Source organism: Neopelma chrysocephalum, unplaced genomic scaffold, assembly GCF_003984885.1.
Source record: "Neopelma chrysocephalum unplaced genomic scaffold, ASM398488v2 Primary Assembly neopelma1_23, whole genome shotgun sequence".
Classification (NCBI taxonomy): domain Eukaryota; kingdom Metazoa; phylum Chordata; class Aves; order Passeriformes; family Pipridae; genus Neopelma; species Neopelma chrysocephalum.
In genome coordinates this window covers 28,276,513-28,298,958 of record NW_020897691.1, presented here as the reverse complement: position 1 = coordinate 28,298,958, position 22,446 = coordinate 28,276,513, and the positions used below count along the sequence as shown (strand labels likewise).

At 38.4% G+C, this 22,446-nt stretch overlaps 1 protein-coding gene across 3 annotated transcripts in view; it reads left to right on the top strand.

The window, feature by feature from the left end:
- TPD52L1 (TPD52 like 1) overlaps nt 1–22,095 on the top strand; it is a 54,450-nt gene extending 32,355 nt beyond the window's left edge. For 2 of the 3 annotated variants that reach the window (XM_027691969.1, XM_027691987.1), the window contains exons 4-8: nt 5,508–5,609; nt 12,090–12,104; nt 14,750–14,788; nt 16,474–16,534; nt 20,277–22,095. In XM_027691969.1, coding sequence (XP_027547770.1) covers nt 5,508–5,609; nt 12,090–12,104; nt 14,750–14,788; nt 16,474–16,534; nt 20,277–20,408 — 349 coding nt within the window. In that variant the 3' untranslated portion in view covers nt 20,409–22,095. The remainder of the gene's footprint in view (nt 1–5,507; nt 5,610–12,089; nt 12,105–14,749; nt 14,789–16,473; nt 16,535–20,276) is intronic. The other variant, XM_027691978.1, reaches the window with a different exon arrangement.
- The last annotated feature ends 351 nt before the right edge of the window (nt 22,096–22,446 follow it).

Below are 22,446 nucleotides of genomic sequence, written 5' to 3'. Positions count from 1 at the left end.
GTGAAGTTTTGGCCTTGAATGTCTTAAGATCATCTGTGCTTAAGGCAATAACCTGGAGAGTAACTGTACCAAAACTGCTTCTTTTTCCCCCACTCTATGCTGCATTGCACAAATAATGCATTTCACACAACTGTATCCCCACTTTTTCCCAAGTGTTTGAAGATTACAGGGCAGAACTGCCCAGAATGTTTGTCACCTTTGTCTGGCACCTTTTCTGACCTGTGACTCTCTCCAGCCTGCTGAACAGTCATCTCTTGTGTGCTGCACACAGATTTCTGGCTGCAGCCTGCAGAGGTTCAGTTTCTGCAGTTCTGCCCTTCCATCTGTGGGAGAGGGACTGCCTGGTGCATACCTCCTTTGATTTAGGCATATGTGCCCATCCAAGTGCCATCACAGTTTCAGTTAATTCTTAACATACCTGGCAGTGGGAAGGATGTCAAAAAACGTACATTTGGTTTTGAAGTTAGAATGAATTTCAAGAGAGTACTAAAAAAAAAAAGAAACCAACCAAAAAACCAAACAAAACAGCTCACAACAGTTTAGAGTTCGTTTGTGGGTAAAATAGCAATATGAATGGAGAATGTTTTATGTACACGTTATCTGTCATTCATATACACATTTATCTCATTTGAGCATTAGCATAGTTTAGTTAATGCTGAGCCCCACTTCTCCTAGAAAATCAACAGAAAAATAGTTTTCTAGCTGAGAGTTTCTCAAATATCCAGATGCTTTACATTGATTCCAGAAAAGCTATTCTTAAGATGACTAATGGTTTGAAAACTGAAAAGAAACAAGCTCTATAGGGCATGGCTTGTGCTACCAGGCTCTGCTCTACTGTATGGTTTTGTTGTTAATTGTTTGCATTCTGTGACATCTTATGTAAGCTTTATCACAGACAAGCGTTTCTCAAGTGAATTAATTTTACCAGCAAGCATTGATAGAGAGGCACAATGATGAATGTGCAGATGTACTAATTTTACAGAAGCTGAATTTTAATTCTTTATAATTTACTGTAGTAGGTCAAATGTGCAGCTTGCCATGCAAAATATAAATATTATATGTATAGCCTACTTCTGTTAGCAGTCCATGTATTGCACCTATGAAGGAAGGTTAGATTTAACTCTACCATGTGAAGGGCCATTCTGTACTGAGTTGAGATGAGTGTGACCGTCCTGTCTTATCCTGCAGATGATGGTCATTTAAATGTCTGGTTCTCTGACCTCTCTATATGGCTGCCACCTGGCTACACTCCTTATGAAGCATTATTTCCTTCACATGTTGTGTTTTATGACACAGTCTCTCCTTACACTTGCTTTCACTGGCTGTAAAAATCAGCTAGTGAGACATGGTTGTCACAGGATAGTATAAACTAAATGTAGTATATGAAACTGTCAGATGAAAATGCAGTCAAAATATGCTGCAAATCTACTTTGTCTAATTAGTATGTTACAGCACTGGAGAGGTGAGTTATGTCTAAACCTTCTTTTAAATGTGTTGGGTATATTATCAGAGTATAACTGCAATATCAGCATATTTTGTGATAACCTGTAATAATCAGTTTTATAAACAATTGCTTCTTTTAAAGAAATACCCTATTTTAAAAACAAAATTATAATCAGAGGTTGATAGATGAAATTCATAGTTCAGTGTCATATATAAAGGAAATGTTCAAATGTTCACAGGTGAGTGTTATTTACAAGTTTGTAATTGTGACAGCAATTGACATATTTGTTTAATCCTTTATGTCTACCAAATACATTATAAATATTTACTGATAAGTGCTAAGTGAAAGCATGGAATATGATCCTTGTTAACCAGCAATTCTTCTGTGCTATAGAGTATGCCACAAAATCAGAGAAAGCATTCCTTCTTTAACCGAATAAATCAAGTAGCCTGTTTCTACTTTTACTAATGCTACTGGGTACCTGGCATAATGCAGATGAGAAACTCAGGGAGGTTAAGGTGCCTTTGTATTAGTGTAAGAAAAGCATAGACCTTAATGATGTTTTTGTGTAAAAATGCACGCCATGGGTTGCATTGACGATGCTATTTCTTGAATATCTGTATCCTAAATTATCTGAGTTTGTTTGTGCTGGAGCATTTCTGCCTATAAGGTTTAGGGGTCACTGGTCTAATTTCAGCTGCTGGCTGACTGACTGCTGAGATGCTGTCACCTGTTCTGGTGCACTGGGTGGTCAGTACTCACCTACGGATTGCCAGCAGTGGCTGCTGACAGGATGAGAGTGTGTAGACAACTTAGCATTCAGAGCACTAGGTGGTTTAAGGAGGACTTAAGCTATACATACAGCACTTTTTCCAATTAGTAAGTGTTTGTAGGTCTTACCTAGAATATCCAACTTTATTTCTGCTCATAAAGATTTCTGGAAATTATGTAAGCTGTTCAGTGCATTAAAACAAAACTGTTGTGTGTTACATGACATAATGAAAACTGCTGGGTCAGATAATTTATGCTACATACAACTGCGAACATTCCCAGATGTCAAAGAGAATATGCTGAAGAGATCATTGTTTCCAGAGTGTTTGGCAAGTCATCAAATGGATGCTGTAAATATGACGTAACTATGAGGATAAAAATATCTGAGCCAGAATACTGTGCATCATATATCAAAATATCAAAGTATAACTAACTACAGTGAGGCAATGTGCTCTGTGGAAAGATAATTTATTTATGAAGAAGGCATAGTGATATGCATAATGGTGGAGAGGAGGCAATGGAGGGGGCTTGATTTTTAAGCTATCTATCAGTGAGCTCTACTGAGACGCAAATTGCTGCTTCTTGTCTCTGCTGACAGGTATTGTATGTTGTATTCCATTTTCACCTTTGTTATTTTATTGTTTCTTAAAGCTCATCTTCAGCATTGCTGAAGGGAGGAGTGGTTCATATCAAAGGTCATTTTTGATGAAGTTGGTGCTGAAAAAAGACTAGTTGTGTAATAGTTTTAGCTGGATTTATGCTCTTATGTAATGTCAGAAGTATTAGGAACACAAATGCAATCTCCATGTCTTCCTTGCTAATGGAAATACTGGAGGATGTTGGGTTTACAGGATTTGCAGAGAACACAATATTGTTGGAATACAAAATCAATGTCATTCCAGCCAATTCCCAGGAGGTGTGTTCTGACCAACGTAATGTTCAGAAATACGTAGGGGACTCTAATGTTTCTCAGTGAAATTTGAGTCTGTCTGCTGTATGTGGCATTTGGAACTGTTTCTCTTAACAGTTTTACACAGTGTGAAGAACTTGTGGAAGAAAGGTAAGACATGGAGATATTTTATCATAAAGTTAAATATACCTATGAATAAATTTAACTCCAAGGTGTTATTTCAAAAAATCATTTCAAGATATCTGCAAAGTATTTTACTATGTGCATTCAACCTGTACATAAATAGGTTGTTCTACAAATGATCTTTTAGACCTGGAAGTCAAGTCTTTGCCTTCATTTTGTCATCGGCAAAATTCCACTTGTGCTGAATAGTTTAGGAAGCTTCTCTGTCAGCAAACTGTCTAAGACTTGTATGCCACAGGCGTTAGAGTATTTGATTTTTTTTTTGTAGGCAACTCTTACCAAAAAGCTACGTGCTTATAGTTTGACTAAAGTATCATTAATATCTTTTTTAGGGTCTCATCCCATTCTAGTTTATATGAGAGTATATCTACTGTCAGCAAGAGAATGACAGAGCTGTTAAACTAGTTAAGCTAGAGAAAGAGGCCTCAGTGAAATAAGAGCATTGCAATTCTTGCTATGTCCAGGGACAGACTGTCTAAGAAGAAATGAGATCCGGTGAAAACAACCATTCCCACCTTCTCTGTATTTTATCAGGATAAACAAAACAAGCATAACCAGTGCTCCTTCCTTTCTAATTATAATATGTGCTCCTTCTGTCAGTGTTGCCATGTTTTAGCCCTTGTTGGCATTCAACGTTGTACCTGTGTTTGATTCTGCTTATCTAACTGGAGATTCCTAGAGAATTGGTACCCTAGTCTTCAACTGCTCCCTGTAGATTGTCTTGTTAGTCAGTGAAGACAGAGACAAGTACCTTCATAGAAGGAGCCCTTTCACTTGGCAGTTTTAGAACTTGTTAGGCCAGTAGGATGTAAGAAATGTTGTGGCTTAGGAACATAAAATCAAAGTATATTATCTGAAAGACCAGAGCATTACGTGGCATCTGCCATCCAACCTGTGGTTTGTAAAACACAGTCCTGAACAGAGGACTTTCAGCAACAGGTACTTCTGGAGCTAAAAGGACATGACATAAAATGTGATGTTCCATGCTGCAAATGTTAATCTTGTTTTCCCTCCTGCCTCCACAAATTCATATTGCTTTGATATACATAAAAGTAAGAAGAAAATACTCTGTTGCAGGAATTACGCAGTGGGATTTTTTTTTTAATCAATCTCCAGTGTGTTTTGGTACATGTTTGCAATTCTATAGTTTTTGTTCAAAGGAGAATTAGAACCAGTAGAGTTGTATTTCTGAATTTTTCACTATCATTTCTTCAGTTCTTGTCTGCCAACACACACCACAGGATACAAGACTGATTATAATGTGCTCTCCTTTTGTTACTAGGTCAGTACTTCTAATTCTGAGCTTGTCTGCGTCACTGGGAGTATCAGATAATTTACTCAGAAGAAAGGCTCTGGCATGCTGAGAGTTGATTTAGTCAGCAGAATAGCATCTGTGCAGAAAAGCTTATTGATTCCTCTAAGAGAGCAACTTTACTGAAGGGTCTGTGTGGGTCAGAGCATGTATTCTGGATCAGTAATTAAGGTGATTCTGTGTTTGAATCTGTGTGCTATAACTGAAATTAGTAACTTCTAAGAGACTTCAATCCTAAAAATATACATTCACTGTCTAGGTTTTTTCATCTTTCTTTCTATGTCCTTCCCCAAACCTTCTTCCTTTAAAGAAATTTTAAAAAATAAAAAAAGGAGACTTGTAGCATATAAAAACAGATTTGATCAGTTTTTTCCCAATGTGAAATATCACAGAATAATTTTGAAGTGCATTTGTTAAATGTACCTAATATGTATACGCTTGGAAGAGCAGAGTTGTATTTGTCCTGATTCTTTTATGTACTCCAGATAACAGATTTTGCCATGAGGTCAGTGTAAGAATGCTTATTTGATGTAAATATGATTTTACGTAAACAGAAGTTTTATCAAACAGGTATTCAACAAATCGCTGTATTCTGCTTTTAAACAGCGTGTGCTGGCCCATCTGGGGGATGTTACTTGCCAGCGGGAAAGATACAGCAAAGGATTGCTCTGGAGAGCGTTTTGCTCATATGAGGATTAAACTTGGGAGGCAGTGCAGAAGTGGGCTTCTTCACCCTTTGTTTTGAGCTACACTTACCATGTTTCTTAACCCTTCAGTGTTTGGGACTTTAAGATGTGGAAATAAGGGAAAAGCGAATTAATTGCATGGGATTCTAGTTGCTCTTTTTTAATACTTACCACTGTTTCTGTTCTGTTTTTTGTTTTCAGTTACAAGAAAACACATGAGACCCTGAGCCATGCAGGACAAAAAGCAACAGCAGCTATCAGTAATGTAGGAACAGCGATCAGCAAGAAGTTTGGAGATATGAGGTATAGGCATCTGTTGCTTCTCTGGTCTTATTTTGAGAACAAAATGTATAAATCGTTTGTCAGCTCTTCTTTTACTTTTACATTAGTGTTTTACAGGTTCAAGTAGTTTGTAGTCTGAGCATTTTGCAGCATTCATGTTTTTAACCGAAAAGAAGGTATAATGATGAATGAAAATGTTATTTTTATTAGAGTCCTGTTTTGTTTGTTTGTTTGTTTTTTAAAGTACAGTTGGAAATCCCTTTGAAATAACTTTGCAAGCTCAAGGAAATGTACAAGTAAAATGGAACAAAAAAATGGTGTTAGATCTTTATTAACGCAATTTTATTCATACATGGACTCTGGAGAAAAATTTCATCTGAAGAAAAGAAGCCTGCCTAGGAGCTGCTTGTGAAAAGATAAAAAAATATTTTAGGCTGTTTTTTGTCATTTTTTTTGAGATGTACTGCAAAATTTTGTTCTGAAATTGTATAAAAATAGATACGATGGAAGTAACAGGAGTTGAGGTCAGTACAAGAACTGTCACTTAAATGCAACTTCAGTGTCGAGCTTTATATGTTGATGCGGCTTTTAAAGTGTTGATCTTAAAGTCCCTCAGCATGAGAGCAGAAATTGTACACTGTAAACCAGCACTCCACTTTTCATTAGGTAGCAAGATTACAGAACTTCTTGAGTGTTTGAAGAAGTTGATTTTCTTTTTTGTGATGAAATAAATGGACATGAGTAACTCTGCAATGTATTGTTTGAGCTGCAGAATTAGTCTCATTTATTAGAGATATTGGTATATATTCACTTTTTTGTCATTTTGTATTCTATGAGGTAACCATATCCTGAGATCTGTGTGTGCTGCAAATGGCTGAAGCATAGTTCTTGGCAGCTAAAACTTCTTTTTCAACTTTTTAAATTTTCATCTGAATCTTAAGCTATCTTTAGAGTCCCCCCTTTATACCTACCTTTTACGTGCAGTTTAATAAACCCTTCGCAGAAGTGCTGCTTTTTTTATAGGTGAAAATAAAAAAGGAAAATCTTCATCACAATATGATCAGCTTTACAATGTCTTTTTCTGCACTGCAGTTCAAAATGGAAATTTAGTGCATGACTTGCAACCAGGGTATCAACATAACTAAGAATTTTTGACTTGATGCAGTTAAACATTCATGGGTAGTATATGCCTATCAAAGGCTATAAGAATATGCAATTGTGTTTTCCTATTACAGTTTTTTTAGCATTCAGCAATCTCAGAGCTGAAAACTTTCTAAAACATAGATTTGAGCTTTCATTTAAAAGTTTTTAAGGCTTTTTCTTAATTAGTTTATCTTTATTTAGAATTTATTTTAATATGTATGAGGTTTTGACATTCGTAACATCTCATGTCTCCCCAGATGAATAGACAGTTATGTGGTAAAGTGTGTGGTTTGTTTGTTTGCTCATTCATTCCCTATTTGGAGTCTCCCTGATGTCTTTCTTTTGATACCTTCTGGCTCTTCCATTATGAGAAACAGTGAGTGAGTCCTTCTGTCCTTCATGTCAGTCATTATTTCTTGTGGTTTTATTTTATTTCACTTCAGTTCCCTCTTTCCAGGCTCCAGTTGGCTGAGTCACTTTCACAAGCCTTTTTGCTACCTTTGTATATTCTTTCTGCCTTCCATACATTTATAGTTGTACTCTATGTTTTTGAGAAGTGCATGAGATGTGTGTGATGCACGTGTTCCCTGTTTCATTTTCTCTTCATTCCAAGCACTTTCTCTTGTAAAAAAGACAAGCCTACAGCTTAGCAAACAGGTACTGTTGCTGTTTCCATACTTTAGACCCTACAGCAGTGACCAAAGAGTTGTGCGAATACCTTAAGTGCTGGCTCTTGATCACAAAGGGAAGGATGACTTTAACAGTTCAAGATTTCTTAGTTCCTGTTACTTATGCTTCGCACAGGGTGTGAGATTAACTGCAAAGGCAGAAATGTCTTCACTGAAATAGAGCATGTTTATCCTTTGTTATTTCCCCTAATTAATCACTGTTACCAAATGCCTTTGTCAGTATCAATGCTCATCCCCTTGGAAACCATGCTTCTGACTAGCGCTCGGAGGGCAGATGGAAGGTATTTATCCCATTAGCCCTTTAGCCAAGGGCTCAAAGCAGAGGCTGAGTCCATAGGCACTTTGATTAATCAAGAAGCTGGTTTCTTGTAGCTTTCTTTGATTGAAATTTTTTTCTTGAACCTGGTTGGGAATTTTTCAAGAAAATATGAACTACCAGCACTGCCTTTTTTGTGGACACTTATTGTTTTCAGTTGAGTTCTCAGTTAGGAGAGTTTTCTTGGCACTTGATGAAGAAGCAAGTGGTCTAGCCCGATTCCCATAGTTATATAAAGAGTGGCATGACTTGAGCCTTCTGCATCTGCTGAACATCCTAAATCTGCAGTGATGGTCAGTATGCTTCCCTCAGCAACAAAGCTGGCCTAAGATTTTGGCTCAGCTTGGGCAGATGCAGTTCTGTGTGGGGTCCCACTATAAACCTTACCACTTACATAACGTGGTTTTAAAAATCTTCCCCCTCCCTTTCCAATCCCAGTTGTGTTTGTGGGAGTTAACTGTAAAGAGGCAGGAATTTTCTGTCATTGTTTACTTGCTTTTTTTGCTAATCCGAATAATTTTATTTCAGTGATCTAGTATATGGATTATCACCACCCCCTCCCATAATGCCGATTTAAACAAACATCAGACTCTAGCTTAATTCTTTTGGTTAGGCATTAAGGCTGATAGTCACCAATGGCACCCAGATGCAAATCCCTGTTCTGCTTTCATTCAGAGCAGACATTTGAAACTGATTTCTAAAATCCAGATGTCATCATAATTCCCAGTATGTTCAGCAGTCTTACCCCCTGCCTGTGGCGATGGTGATTTTGAAAGGGTTTGTAGTCAGCCTGACTAAATACTGAAGCCTGCCTTCTTTACGAAACAAAATTCTACTTTCTATGTTGCCTGCTATGTCAACTATACAGAGCTCTACATGAAACATATATTTCTGTTCTGAAGATGCTGGATGTTAATTTTCACCTTGTATTATCTCTAAAAGTATTACTAAAATATCATATAACAGCAACAGGCCAGATAGATTCCCCCAAATGTGCTATTCTGCTGTGTTAGCATTCAAGAAGATAAAATCTACAAGAAAGAAAAATGAGAAAATTCTGTGTGTCTGAAAGAACAGAGATGCTGCCTTTGGGGACCAAGTGCTTTTCATGCAGCTGCTAGGCTTCTCTTTCATCCCCACCCTGGATTTCTGGTGTCACAACTCTCTAATTCATTTTGTGCATGAATAATCACTAGCATTTTACATTTTATGAATTTTATATTAATTATTAGTGCTTGCAAGGTCTATTTGCAGTCATAATGCATCCTATTTATTATTATCATGTTACTAGAAATACCAGAAATGCATATAAAGGCAGTGTACTGATATTTTTGCTTTAGGATACAAACCAGACACTAGCAATGTAGCTGAGATAATAGATTCTTTATGAATAGCTCTTGTGATTAGTTATATGCCATCAAGATTTTTTGTTGCTTCTCCACCCCCAGCTCATATTGTCTCCTTTAATATTTTTCTGACATGGAAGGCAAAGGGGAAGAGTGAGGTCCCAAGTCACTTACAAAGCAGTAGTATGGACTCAGATGCCATTTTAACATGGCTTTTGCTATGTAGAGCACAGATGTGATAAGAGTTGAGGGTCTTTATCCCTTCCCCTTTTACATACTGCTAAAATTTGGATCTTTTCATGCAGTACTGTTGGACTACTCTGCAGCCATCTGTGTGGATCTAAGTTTCATCCCTGCTGATGACCTTTTTAGAAAAAAGTTGTGATACCAAGTGGGAGACTTTCTGGTTTTTGGTTTGCTTTAAAAGAAAAAAAAAAATGGGAAAAAAAAGGAAACTACTTACACTACTATATGCACACTACCACATACGTTGCTACTACTCAAGTAAATGGATTTAAAGATTAAGGTAACAAAGGCATGCATGCAATTTAGGATGTCAGCAGTTGTACTGTGTATAGAGGCTTCATTCAGCTGTCTCATACATTTTCTTTAATTACATGATCACACAGACCCCTTTCAAATTCAGTGCCTGGGATGAGCCAGCTCTCAAGATGAATGAAGATAATATAATGCCTCATTCCTGCCAGGAATTGGAAGGCACACGTGGAAAGAGACAAAAGACTTCAGGGAGGGAGAGCCTGGGGGCATGACTGTGCCCCTCAGAGATTATGGGAATCAGCACAGAAGGCACAGGAGGCCCCAGAGGGGTGGAGTAAGGCAAAGTTCATCCCTCTGGAAAGGGGCAAGGGAAGTTCTGGGAAATAGAAAGCAGATACTGGGAGAATGCATTAACCTGTTATTTTCTAAGGATCTAGAAGATAGCATGAAGACAAAAACATAAAAGGGTTTGTCAAGAACAATTGTCTTGAATTGACAGCACCTGTCATAGCTGATAGATGGGAGGCAGGAGATGTCATAGAGCTTGACTTTGATAAGGCTGTCTATACTGTTTTTGCAGAACTAGAGAAATACAGCTTAGGTGATATTGCTTTAGCAGGAAGAGAGCATAGGGAGTTGAAAATTATATCCAAAGAATAGGTCTCAGTAGCTCACCATAATGCAGGATTTTGCAGGCATCTGTCCTGAACCTGTTACTTATCAGCATTTTCATTACTGGGTTAGATGAAGGCATCAGAATGGCATCACTTTGAATTCCCATATGAGTGCAGTGGCAGGGTATGCAAGCACTTTAGACACCAGGATTAGAATTCCACATTTATTCAGCGTAGGAAAGTATAAGGTGCTTTATTGACAGATAGAAAAAAAAATCAAAATCAGAGATGGGGAGCGCTGACCAGCCAGCTTTGTAGAGAAGGGCCTAGCAAATGCTAGGCTGGAGGCTCACATGTGCAGCTGAACAGGGGTTATTTCTGAAGGCTATGAAATCTCTCTCATTTAACCTTTTTATAAGCAGGTTGGGCCAATATCAATTGGTGATGGCTCAGATATAATTAATCTGTTTTAGTGCTTTGGGAATTGATTTTTGCTGTGCCTTTATTGTTGTGCCTTTTGGAGCTCTTTGTTGTGGTTTGTGGTGATGGTGGAGCTTTTGCACAGCCTTTCAGGATTTCTGTGATCTAAGGATGTTCTGGGCACTTAAAACTGTTGCTGGAACTTAATTCCTTCAGATACTGTAGCTGTCATGCTCAAAACTACTATTCTGAAACCCTTCTGTCTTTGATACCCTTATACAGGCAATAGTAACACTGTCTTGCTTCAGAACATGATTTCATAAGCATTTCTTTTGCTGATGGGTGAGGCATTGTTTCCTCTCATTTCTACTGACACCCGTTCATTTATGCTGGGTTTTAGAGGTTTGCAGTAACAGATTTCCTTATCATATGGCTGTGCAAGTATCTGTATTAGCATGGAGAAGAGGGTGGCTGCTACTGAGAGGCAGCAGGTAGTAAAAGGAGGCTGTATATGGCAACAGTATTACTTAAGCTGGTCTAAGCAGAACTGTGTTATGAAGATAAACCCATGACTGTTGAAGAAGCACCAATATACATTATGATATGTATAACCCTGTAAATAAGCCTGAATAAATCAATACTTTTCTTTGGAGGAAGGAATGAATGTTGTGCAGTAAATAATGCATCACACCACACATTGAAAAAGGATGTGAGAAATAAGTATTGAAGAGATGTTCATTAAGTGTGCACCATCTATCTGGCTCGCTGTATGAGACAGGTGTTCCCTTGAAGTGGTCTGTAATTAAAGACTACATCAGTAACACAGATGAAGAGAGGCTGTCTGCCTCATCATGTCTCAACTTTGGAACATTAATGACATCCTTTGAATACTGTATATCAGTGCACCTTTCCCAGTTCTGCTGCCTGAATTAAGTTTCTTGTGAGCTGGAACACAGCGTCAAAGCGTTTCAAGTATTGTTTTCAGCAAGGAACAAGTATTTTAGAAAATGTCATTTTAGGAATTAAAAGCCCATATTTTTTCCCAGCCTTCTTAACTGAGAGATGATTAAGAAATCCAGTGGGGAAAAAAAGACATTTGCTATTGATGTACATGTACAATTCCAGTACACCTATATTGTAATAATATTAAGGTAGGATATGGGTAGGGAAACCAGTTAACATTGTTTAAATCTGATCTAATGAAGAGAACACAAAACTTAGCAGACAATACTTCTGTTATCCAATCCATACAGAATAGGTGACTGCATAGTGAAGGACTGTGTGAAAATTTTTGCTTTGAAGGGATCTTAACTGATTCACATTCTAATGTGAATTCCAGCATCAAGATTTGAATGCAAATTATTTTATTTTTCTCCTTGGGCAGTTTGACATGTTACAGATATACATGTATATATTTGTTACTTTTTCCTATTACTTTTAACTCTTGCTTTTCTTTCCTTGTGCATCCACGACAGATCGCATTCAATTGGGTAAGAAACATTACTCTCCTTGAATACTGCCTCTGTATTTGCCAGGATTTGTTTTATGGACTGTAAGGCAGTAACCTCTTTCCTTTTAGCATCATTATATAGGATAAAAGCGTGTGCTACTTAAACTGTAATGCTTTATTTTTACAGCATGGTGAATATAACAAGAAACGGACTGGACTAAGTGTTTGCCTTGAGTAGATTAGTCTGAAATTCAAATAATGAACGTGTTCAAAAGATGTTGGTCTTGAGAAAACCTATTTGTACATAATTGCATTCTTTCAACTGTCTTTTTCTGTCAGAGTTTGGAACAAAAGCAACAAACAGTAAAAATTCTATTCAGCTGAGTTTTAGAAAGATTTTATAAAGTATTTAATTACCTCCTCTTCAATGAAGCAAAAGTATCTTTGCCATGACTCTTGAGTCCTGGCAAAATTTCCAATAGTAGGCCAAGTTCTGAACATGATAACAGAGTTCTTTATATTTAGAGTTTGAATTTATTGATTCTGTAATGCACTTCAATATATGTTGAATAAGAAAACAATTTTATGTGTACTCAAAGATTCTATAAGCAGTCTGGCTTTATGTTAGGTCACCCTGCAGAAAGGCTGAATAGCCCTGAATCCCCTCCCAGTCCCTCTGGCCTTCTAGCAACTTCAGTGTACAGGAGAGCCCAAGAATATTTTTTCCATTCAGCTAAGTTATAATAACATGGACTCTTACTTCCCTGAGAAAACTTCAACACGTGGCATAGATTGACCCTCCTATCTCACTCTGACATGAAACCAAAATGTAATATTTAGCAACCTTTGTCATGAAGGATCTCTGTTCTCTGCCCTAATCACCATCACAGACATGTATGTCTTTAAAAAATCCTCATTGTTTTAGGCTTCTACTAAAAGAAGATATTGCCACTGTTTCTATAACCTGCATCCCTACCTCTTTAGAGAAATTAAATTATGAACTCAATAAATAAATATTGTGCAATTTGCACTTAATATTTGGATTGTCTGTCATGTCCATCTCTCATCTGTGTGAACTTAATTTGGCAGAATGTAGTCTTCTTACTTAAATCTTCATATTTGGAATGTTTTGCTATTAGAAGAGGAGCAACCTATGCTGAAATACTTCCAAACTCTATTTTTGCCTATTTGTCATATGTTGCAAGACTAAAAAGGCAATCATGCTTGTTTAATTTAACTGGAATTGTTAAAAATTTGCTGCACTTGTGAAGTGTTTGGGCTAATCTTTCATAACTCTTAAAAATTATGTGCAAAATTGAACATGAAACATTTGCATTGTCTGCTGTCTGTTCTAGTCAATCTGAGCTTAGCAGAAGCCTTAAAATATACACAATAGCAAACCTTTTGTATTAGATCTCTTCCGCTTGCTTGCCAAATAGTTCTTCCTTCCCTTCCCCACCCCCATTTCTGAATCTTTAATCTGGAAAAAAAAATCTGTATATGGACTCAATGCTGCTCTGAATTTGTACAGTTTAGAAAAAACACATATACTGTTTGTATGAGAGCTTTCATTTTTTAATGCTATAATCATGCTTTATGTGCAGCCAAATGTTGGTGGCTCTTTAAGTAAAGCTCTCATTGTTCTCAATCAGACCAGGCTGCAGCTGGCAGACGACTGAAAGTGGCAATGCATGGATTTTTGAAAAAAGACATACTCTTGCAGTGCACACTTCACTTAAAATGCTCAGATCTAAATGTGCTTATGGAAAGTTCTTAAACTTAAATAAAGATTCTTATTTGGAACAAGTTTGATGCTTCTGAGCAGTGGGGAACAGGTGATGATGTGACAGCAGAGTTGGTTTTGATGGCTCAGGTGGGAGAATTTGTTTAATGTAAGTCAAGCAGTTAGTGTGGGTGGTCATCTGCAAGTTTAAAGGTGTGCAAGATGATTTGATGCAGAGGCTCCATCCTCTGCTTGCAACCTTCCAATACTCTTGCTGCTGGGAAGTCTGAGGAGGGAAGTGTCATAAGGAGAGCTGGATGAGAGCTGTGGAAAACAGCTTCCTACCTTTGGTAAAGTTGAGGGGTGAAGGAGGAGGTGAAACATCTGAGAGAGATGTGGACAACTGAGAGTGCTGCCTCTCTGGTTGAAGGTAGCTGTTTAGGTATCCAGTTGTGCAGGAGCGTGTTCAAATTGGGAGTCAGCACTGGCTGTTTAGACTGTATATGTTGCACATGCAGCAAAGGCAATTGCCTGGTCACCTACTGCCTTGAGCCAGCTCTGTGAATGTTCACAGACCCAAGGTGTGCTGCACTTGCCCAACACAGAGCTTATCCCCTGTCACTGCGAGTCACAGGGATGGCTCTCTATTCCACTCTCACATGTTGTGTGTCTCTCTAGATAGCATTTAAATGGATATTTCCAGGAACCGTTTTGCATCATTGTTTTGAGCCCCACTGCTGATCAGTTGACACGAGAATGAGGTAGCAAGATCTTTAGTGCTGAGAGTGAGCTGGAGTTCACAAGTGAATTTGACAAGCTCTTGCCATCAGGAGAGGAAGAAAACCAGCACTCTTGAAAATATGTATATGTACATTTAAAGTTAATTTAAAAAAATATATTATAATCATGTTGGAAATTGGATTTTACAGCTTTTTTCTTTATTTTTTATCTTTGTCCTACAGCTACTCTATTCGCCATTCCATAAGCATGCCTGCAATGAGGTAATATGCTACCCATATTCTGTTGCTATGATAATGTTCAGCAGTGTAATGAAGGGGTATTTGCATACTTTGATCCTGATCCTGCAGTTTTTAGTTAGATGAATAGTCTCATTTCAATCAATTAAGGTTATTCATGTAGATGAGGGCTGCAGGACAGGCCATCTGTTTTGGTTGTTTTTTTTTATTTTAATTGTATTAAATGTGTAATCTCTTGTACAAGCCTTTGAGTAAATGAAGCAGTTCTGAGATATATTTCAGTAGCTGATTGTTATAAGGTTTGTATTACTGAATCTGAAATTCAGTTGTTTTGCTGTCTCTAGAACATTGTCCAAAGCCCATTAATGTCAGAGATGCTTTCCACTCGAACAGGCTGTGGATCATGCTCCTATGGAGGGATTTTACATGAGTGCTTTCATATTTTAATGGCTATAATCATGCTTTACTTGACTGCAGCCCAATATTGACATCTGTTCAAGTAAAGCTCTGACTATTTTTTCAATAAAATTAGAATCCAGCTTTCTTTTTACTCCTTTGGCCTGTAGATATAGGAATATCCCCCCTCCTTGCCAAGCATGTGGGAAAAACAAATCTCCTAACTATATGATGGATGCTAATTCCTTCAGCTTCATCAGGTGAATAGTTTAAGGCAAGCATTCACCCACTGATGTGACCTATGGGTCAAATGCAAGTCATAAAACTCAGTTTCTCTCTCCTTTTGACCCTTCTTGCCCTATGAAAAATTTGTCATCTAATTAACCGGAACAAAATCTACATCATTTTTCCAACTGGCTTCTGTTTTCCCTTTCCTTAAATTAGGGTCATTTTAACTTAGCCTGATGAGGGATATGATGCAAATGTATTTGCAGAAATAGGAACTGTGCTGGACATCAGCGTCTGAGCTGCAGAGCCTTCACTAATTATGAAGCACAATGTATGAAGCACTATAATTGAGCTCTCAGGTGTCAAGCAAGGAGCAGAGAAGCAGAAGGTCCCCTTTAGCCACTGTAGATTTGCCCAAGTCCTTTGTGCTGGCTGAACACAGAGAAAAGCTTAGGTTTGTCAGAGAGGCACCTTAGGCACAGAGTCTCCCTAAAGTCTTTGTCTTTGAAAGCAGCAGGATACATCTGCAGAGGGGGGGAGTCAGGATTCCTCAAAGGCATTTGGGACCCACTTCCTATGTAGGTCTAATCTCCTTCTTCCCATCTTCAGGACATTACACTTGTCATGTTTTTAATAATGTAGGTTACGAACTTGCTCATCAGCTGAAAAAAAAAATGTTCATTTGTTTACAGCAACAACACAAATGTATAAAGCTACAACAGAAATGATAAAACCATAGAAATGCAGCCCTACAGCCCCCATTCTAAGGCTGTTCTTCTGAGAGCATGATAAATGTATCACAGAGTAGGCAGGCCAGTCACCATTTGTTTTCCATTACTAGGCAGGTTCTGCTTTTGCAAATTTGTAGCTAAAAAATACTCATCCGATTATCGTAATTGGATTTGACTGACAGAGCACAAGTTGAGTGTTCATAGCTTATCAGCCTATAGCCATGTGCTGCCAGGCAGCCTTCATTCTGTCCTGGCATTGTTGCCTGGTAAGAACTGATCAAATTGTGGTGTTATCCCATGATGTTTGCAACTGACTCTTTTTCCTTCCTTCAACTTTTTTTTTTTTTCTCGTAGGAATTCTCCAACTTTCAAATCATTTGAGGAGAAGGTTGAAACCACTGTCACAAGCCTTAAGGTAAAGATTAGGGGCAGAGTTACATGGCTGTGTGTGTTAAAGTGTGACACCTTAGTTGTCCCTGTCATTTGTACAGGAGACCAGTTGAATTTGCTGTTCCATCAAGAATTTCATGGAACTGCAAGAGCACTAATGGAAAATGAAAGCAATATGGAGAATGAAAGCAATATGCAAAGAAACTGCCTTTCTCTGCTTTGTTAGTAAGAAATTATTTCTGTTGCCTGCCAATGTGAGCAACTGGTCTCAGAAATGCCAAAAACAGTAGTGAGAGCTGTCATGTAACTCAGGTGTGATTAATACTACCCTCTTAGTGGCCCTTAGCCACTAAGCCACTAACTCGTCTTTCTTTGTCTGCAGGTGTATTTCCTTTAAAATTTAAATGTTTTATCTGGATTTAAAATTTCAAAACTATATTGACATATTTGCTGCAGGAGAGGAACATCTAATGGCAAAGTTACCAGGCAGCACTAGTTAAGGCAGCACTAGTTAAGCAGGTCAGAGCATGGCAAATTTGCAGTTAGCTAATCTTTGCTGCATGGTGAGGCACAAAGGGGCAACATGAGGGTTTGTCTCCTAATGGTTCTTGTTGATCAGATAAAGTCAAGTGTGTTCATAACATGGCATTTATGGCTGTGATAGAATGCTTTATCATTTTCAGATTTTGAGTGTTCATGTTTATTTAGTGATAGATTGTTCTACAACTTTAGGTCATGATGGTGTAGGGCAATTTCATCTTCGTTGCACTGTGTCAGAGAAGGAACAGTCATCTCAGTTTCACAGGTGGGAGGCAGCATCCCAGGAAAGACTGGGTGTGTCTAGGAGGAGGAGCTAGAACAGAACTCAGACCCCCAGAGCCCCAGCACAGTGCCTGTATACGCTTTCCTATTCTTTTTACTTTAGCTGCAAATGTGTTTTATAGTCATCCTTACTGTAGGAGGAATCATTCATGCAGTGGGGTGCATCAGCTTAGAAGATCTGAATTCCTGTCTGTTGCAGTCAAGCCTATTGCTTGCATATATCACTTTGTGTTCCTTCTACCCATTGATATAAGGGATGCATCTCACTGGAACACCTGAAGTCTGAAATTTTTGGGGTTGGTTGGTTGGGGATTTTTTTAGAGGGGGGTTTGTTGGGGTTTTTTTCCCCCATTTTTCACCAGCAGAAGTGCAGCACTTTTTGTATCCATTTAGTCACTAAACCTACTCTCGGGGCTTTCAGTAGTACTTCTAGCTCCCAAGTTTGCATCTAGACTACTCTAGACTCCAGAAATCCATACTTCCTACACACAGGCGAACCTTTGAGAGAGACAGCTTAACACCTTGCTTTCAGGGATAAAGGACAATTGTGAGTGATGTTCTTTCTGCATCAAAGGAGGGGTGTCTGTTTCCAATCACCTCAGTGTGATTCAGAAAAAGTCAGTTCAAACTGCACAGCTCTGAAGACCATTTCCTCTCACAGTGTTTCACTTGAGGAGGCAGAACTTACTCTGCTGATTAAGCAAAGGTGTTCTAGAGGAGACTATTTGTCAGGCCAGCTCAGCCTGCTGTGTTCAGAGTGCTCTTAGATCATCCTTTAAGGAAGCTCTAATTAAGCAGGACAATACAGTAAGTTTTGAGTCTGAAATAATTCATTGTCCATTGGCAAACCCACTAGCATTTTCTGAAATATTTTCTGTCTGTTTTCTCATTCTTTCTTTCATTTCCTTCTGCAAATGGGGAAGCTGGAGTTATGGACCTAGGGTGCCACCAGTATAGACTATGCACAAATGGGAATGTCTCATTACTGTTCTTCCTTTTGCCTGCCTCTTTTCCAAGCCTTGTAAGATTAGGAGGACTGGGGGATGGGGGGAGAAATCATGTGGTTCCTCTTCAATTCTAGGATCCTGTTGTGGTCTGAAAAAGTGGAGAACTTCCCAGAGAGGCTTCTGAAAAAAAAGAAAAGGACAGCAGCAGTCTTATCATGTCCCTCCTATCCCCTATATTAGCCAAAATTGATGTTCAGATTTCATACATTTAGAAGTCAAATTTAAAAATAAATTTGATTTGCTCTTGGAGTTTGGTCTTTGGGTTGCAGCTTTCTTGGGAGAATGTATTAGTTTCCCCCTAGTAATCAAACAGCACCTCGTTCTTTTCAGCTTTTCTGAAAATCTGAACACTGGTGAATTAAATATTTGCATAAACACTGGGGTACTGGCCAGTGAAGTGACTTTCCTCATTCTTAGTTTTGGATGGAAGAGTAGGCAGAAAAACAAATGAAAGAAAAAGAAAATGAAATTGCATTAATGTTTCTTATTTTGAGGTGTCCAAATCAAGATGCACCTTATCTGAGTCATTTGAAGCAATGCAGGAATAGTTTACTTTCACAATCACCCTGATTAGTCTGAATCAATGTTCTTTTGAGAATTTTAATTGGCAAATAAAAGTCATGACTCTTGCCATAAAAACTTAATACTAGCTTTACTAGGCAGTAGCTGCCTTTTTGCTGGAAATTCTGGGCCCACCAGCATTTAACAATACATGTATTTCATATTGCTGTTTGCAAAAATTAGTGATGGACCGACACCTTCTCAAACTAGACTGGATACAGATTTTTACCTCTTGAGATGGGAACTTTTAATCAGTGACTCAAACTGTCAGAGCAAATATCAAGCCCACTACTACCTTATTTTATTGGACTTTCAAGCTAGGCAAACTGCTGAGCTAGCTAAAGAAACAAAGGATTACATAGGATTAACCCTTTGGAAACTTAGGACACAAAGTTCATTTAATTAAAATAACCTTCTTGAGCATTCAGTGGCTGACAGGCTCAAAAAATGACAGCTTGTCTTTAAGTCCTGCTACAATTCTAGGATGGAGTACAGAGTTTTTGCCCTGTTTTCAGACTTGAGTCAACTTTGAGTGGGCAAGCCACAAAAGAACATTTTCTTACCAAGACAACCTAGTCAAAACAGCTTTGTCTCTTCGTCACTTTGGCTTGGTCATTTCCAAATCTTTAGATAAAGCTCTGTCTTTGTTAGGAAAACTCTTTTTCAGAGATTAAGTCTTACTGGTTTTTATTTTTACTACATTTACAAATTCAGTGACCTGAAGTAGATGTGCAAGCACGTTGTCATACACTTCATTAATGTAATTTGATATCTCTTCACCGCCTTCCTCAATGAAAATGCTGCAGGCAGTTTTGTATATCAATATCTATGTAGATAGATATATAGCCTGAAGGGAGACAAGCTGCTAGGTTTGTTCTTTGGTTACTACATTCCTTCTGCTGTCCAAAATCCCAGTACGGTTTATGTATTTTGCGAGAAGGTGTGTTACCATTGCAGGCGGATGGGCCACTTTACTCAGCAAATGAACCAGTTCATTTTAATACCCATCTCTTATCCAGGTTTCATAGAACTAGAAAAAAACAGTGAAACCAGTGTGAGCTACTCACATAGATAACCACACTGGGTTTAGTGGTAGGGTCTAGGATTCTGCCTGGGATCTGCTTAGGGACTGGTTCCTTTAAGTGTGTGAGACATGCCACTGGCAGATTTTACAATGGCAGCCTAGTTTAGAAATTGGGGGAGGAAAGAATTTGCTTTATTTGACTGTTTTTGTATCTGTTGTTCTAAGAAAAAAACATCCTACCTGTTCTATGCCTGAACAGTTCCCAGCTCTCCATGACCATGGGGTGGAATGCAAATGGGACTTGCTTCAGTGTGAACAGAAGAACTTTCTGTTTTCTGTTTGCCTTGTTTCAGACCAAGGTTGGTGGGACAAGCCACACAGGAGGCAGTTTTGAAGAAGTTCTCAGCTCTACAGCCCATGCCAGCGCTCAGAGCTCTCTTGCTGGTACCCGACTTCCTGAGAGTGAAGAAGAGCTTCAGTGTTAAGCTTCAGGCCCTCCTGAGCCCCACATACTTCTCTTCAGAGACTTGCCCAGACAGTGATTTGCAACCTTCTCTCACCACACAGCTTGTGCAACAAGGTTTTGTCAGCTTTGGAAAACTGCCTCCCTGGCCTTGTGTTGGAGAAATGTTTCCTCTCCCTATTTCTATTTTAGATGGGCCATTTTAGCGCCAGGTACTTTGTACATCACCAAAACCACACACCAGTCATTGGCTATAATGCACTAAATTCTGTGTTAAGTGACTAACATAGTTTTCATTTTCACATGACTTCCCTCCAACAGTCTCCCAGTTCCTGTTTCTTAACTCTTTTAGTTTACTCTTTTGTATGTGTTGGTTTCCGGATCCCCTCTCAGTGCCACATCAGACAGATGGACCTAGAGCTGTGCTAAGCTTTCAACTGCCAGCAGTAGCCCCTACACCAGCTGTCTACCAGCCATACCAGGTGCCCTTTGTTCAGGAGTTTCAGTACATGATCTGTTTCCTAACAGAATTAAAACCACTTATTGTCACAAAAAATTTTTTCTCCTTCACTGGTACAGTCTGGCATTGCCTTCCACCTGTTAATCGGCAGAGTTAAGGAGGACAGGAAGAGACGCCCAGTTATTCATGCAGAAACTGAACTGATCACAGCTCTGGATTCAAGATGGTCACTGTGGCTGGAAAAGTTTCAGTTTAGAAATATGTACTGTTGCTTGCTCTCTATGGTTTGGTAAGGCTTGACAGTATAAGTTAATTACAAAATCAAGTGGAGCGGAGGAAACCTCTAATATTTTTGCCTCCATATCTTACCCTCAAAAATAAGGGAAGGTATTTATGAGCTTCAGTCAAGCTACAGCCTTAAGTGAAAGAATACAAACCCAACAACTGGCTTCAGATGTGCCATAGGTTAGAGAGCCCATGCCTTCAGGCTGCATTTCAGAGCTGCTAGGATAGACCCTGTCATCTCACAATATACCGGATGAGTAAAAACTTCACTCTTGGTGTCAAATTTTGTCATGCTTCGCTCTGGGACATAATTCCACCAACTGCGTTATCTCTGCTCAGTCACCAAGAGCCAGGCATCTATCAGCTTTGATTCAGCATGCTTTCTTGCATTCTTCTAACATTTTTTCTAAGGAAAGAGCAGCATGTTTGTGACACTATCTGGCTGTCTAGTGAGCACGTGTCAGTATGCATGTTGCATTATTCAGTTCACCAGATTGAGGAGAGCACAATGTTATCAATAAACAAGATGGAAAAGAGCCTGGCTACTTTGAAAATGGATGCATTTTTTGAGCATATGCCAAAGCTTCAAATCAGTGTTAGTGAGTTTGACATTACAGACTGCTTAAAATTTTGTGAGAAAACTTGGCTTTAAGTGATTTTTTTTTTTTCCCCGTCTGGCTTTTGGTAATTTTTACAAAGTTGAAAGTCCTTTTGTAATGTTCTACTGGACATAAGTTAACTTTGGACATTTATATCACATGCCTCTTTAGTGTGATTTTTAGCATGGAAGCAAATCTAATTATGCTTATCTAGTATTCTTGTGACAATTTTCTAGCTTATTTTATGTGGTTTTGTGCATAAATGTGTATTTATTTAAAATGTAAGCTATTAATGGTCTAGTTTGTGTAAATGAAGTTCTTGATATTCTTATTAAAAATAAATTTCTCTCTTACTCTTTTACCCTTTGTGATGTTTTAATTCTGTGTTTACTAGTAGTACTGAGCAACCTGGTCTAGTGGGAGGTGTCCCTGCCCATGGCAGTGGGGGTTGGAACTAGATGGTCTTAAAAGTCCCTTCCAACCCAAACCATTCTATGATTCTATGATTACTGTGCATCTATAAGCCTTGCTATTTCATGGAAGAATATCAAGGTAAATTGCATGAACATAATCTGCTATTATTACTTACAGTTTTTAAAATCTGTTCAGTTTCTTTTGGGCCTGAAATTCCCCATGAAAAATCTGGGGCCCAAGTTTTGAAAAGTCTGAGGTTCAATGGAGAAACATACTTGAACTAAGTTCAATAAAAGTGAAAT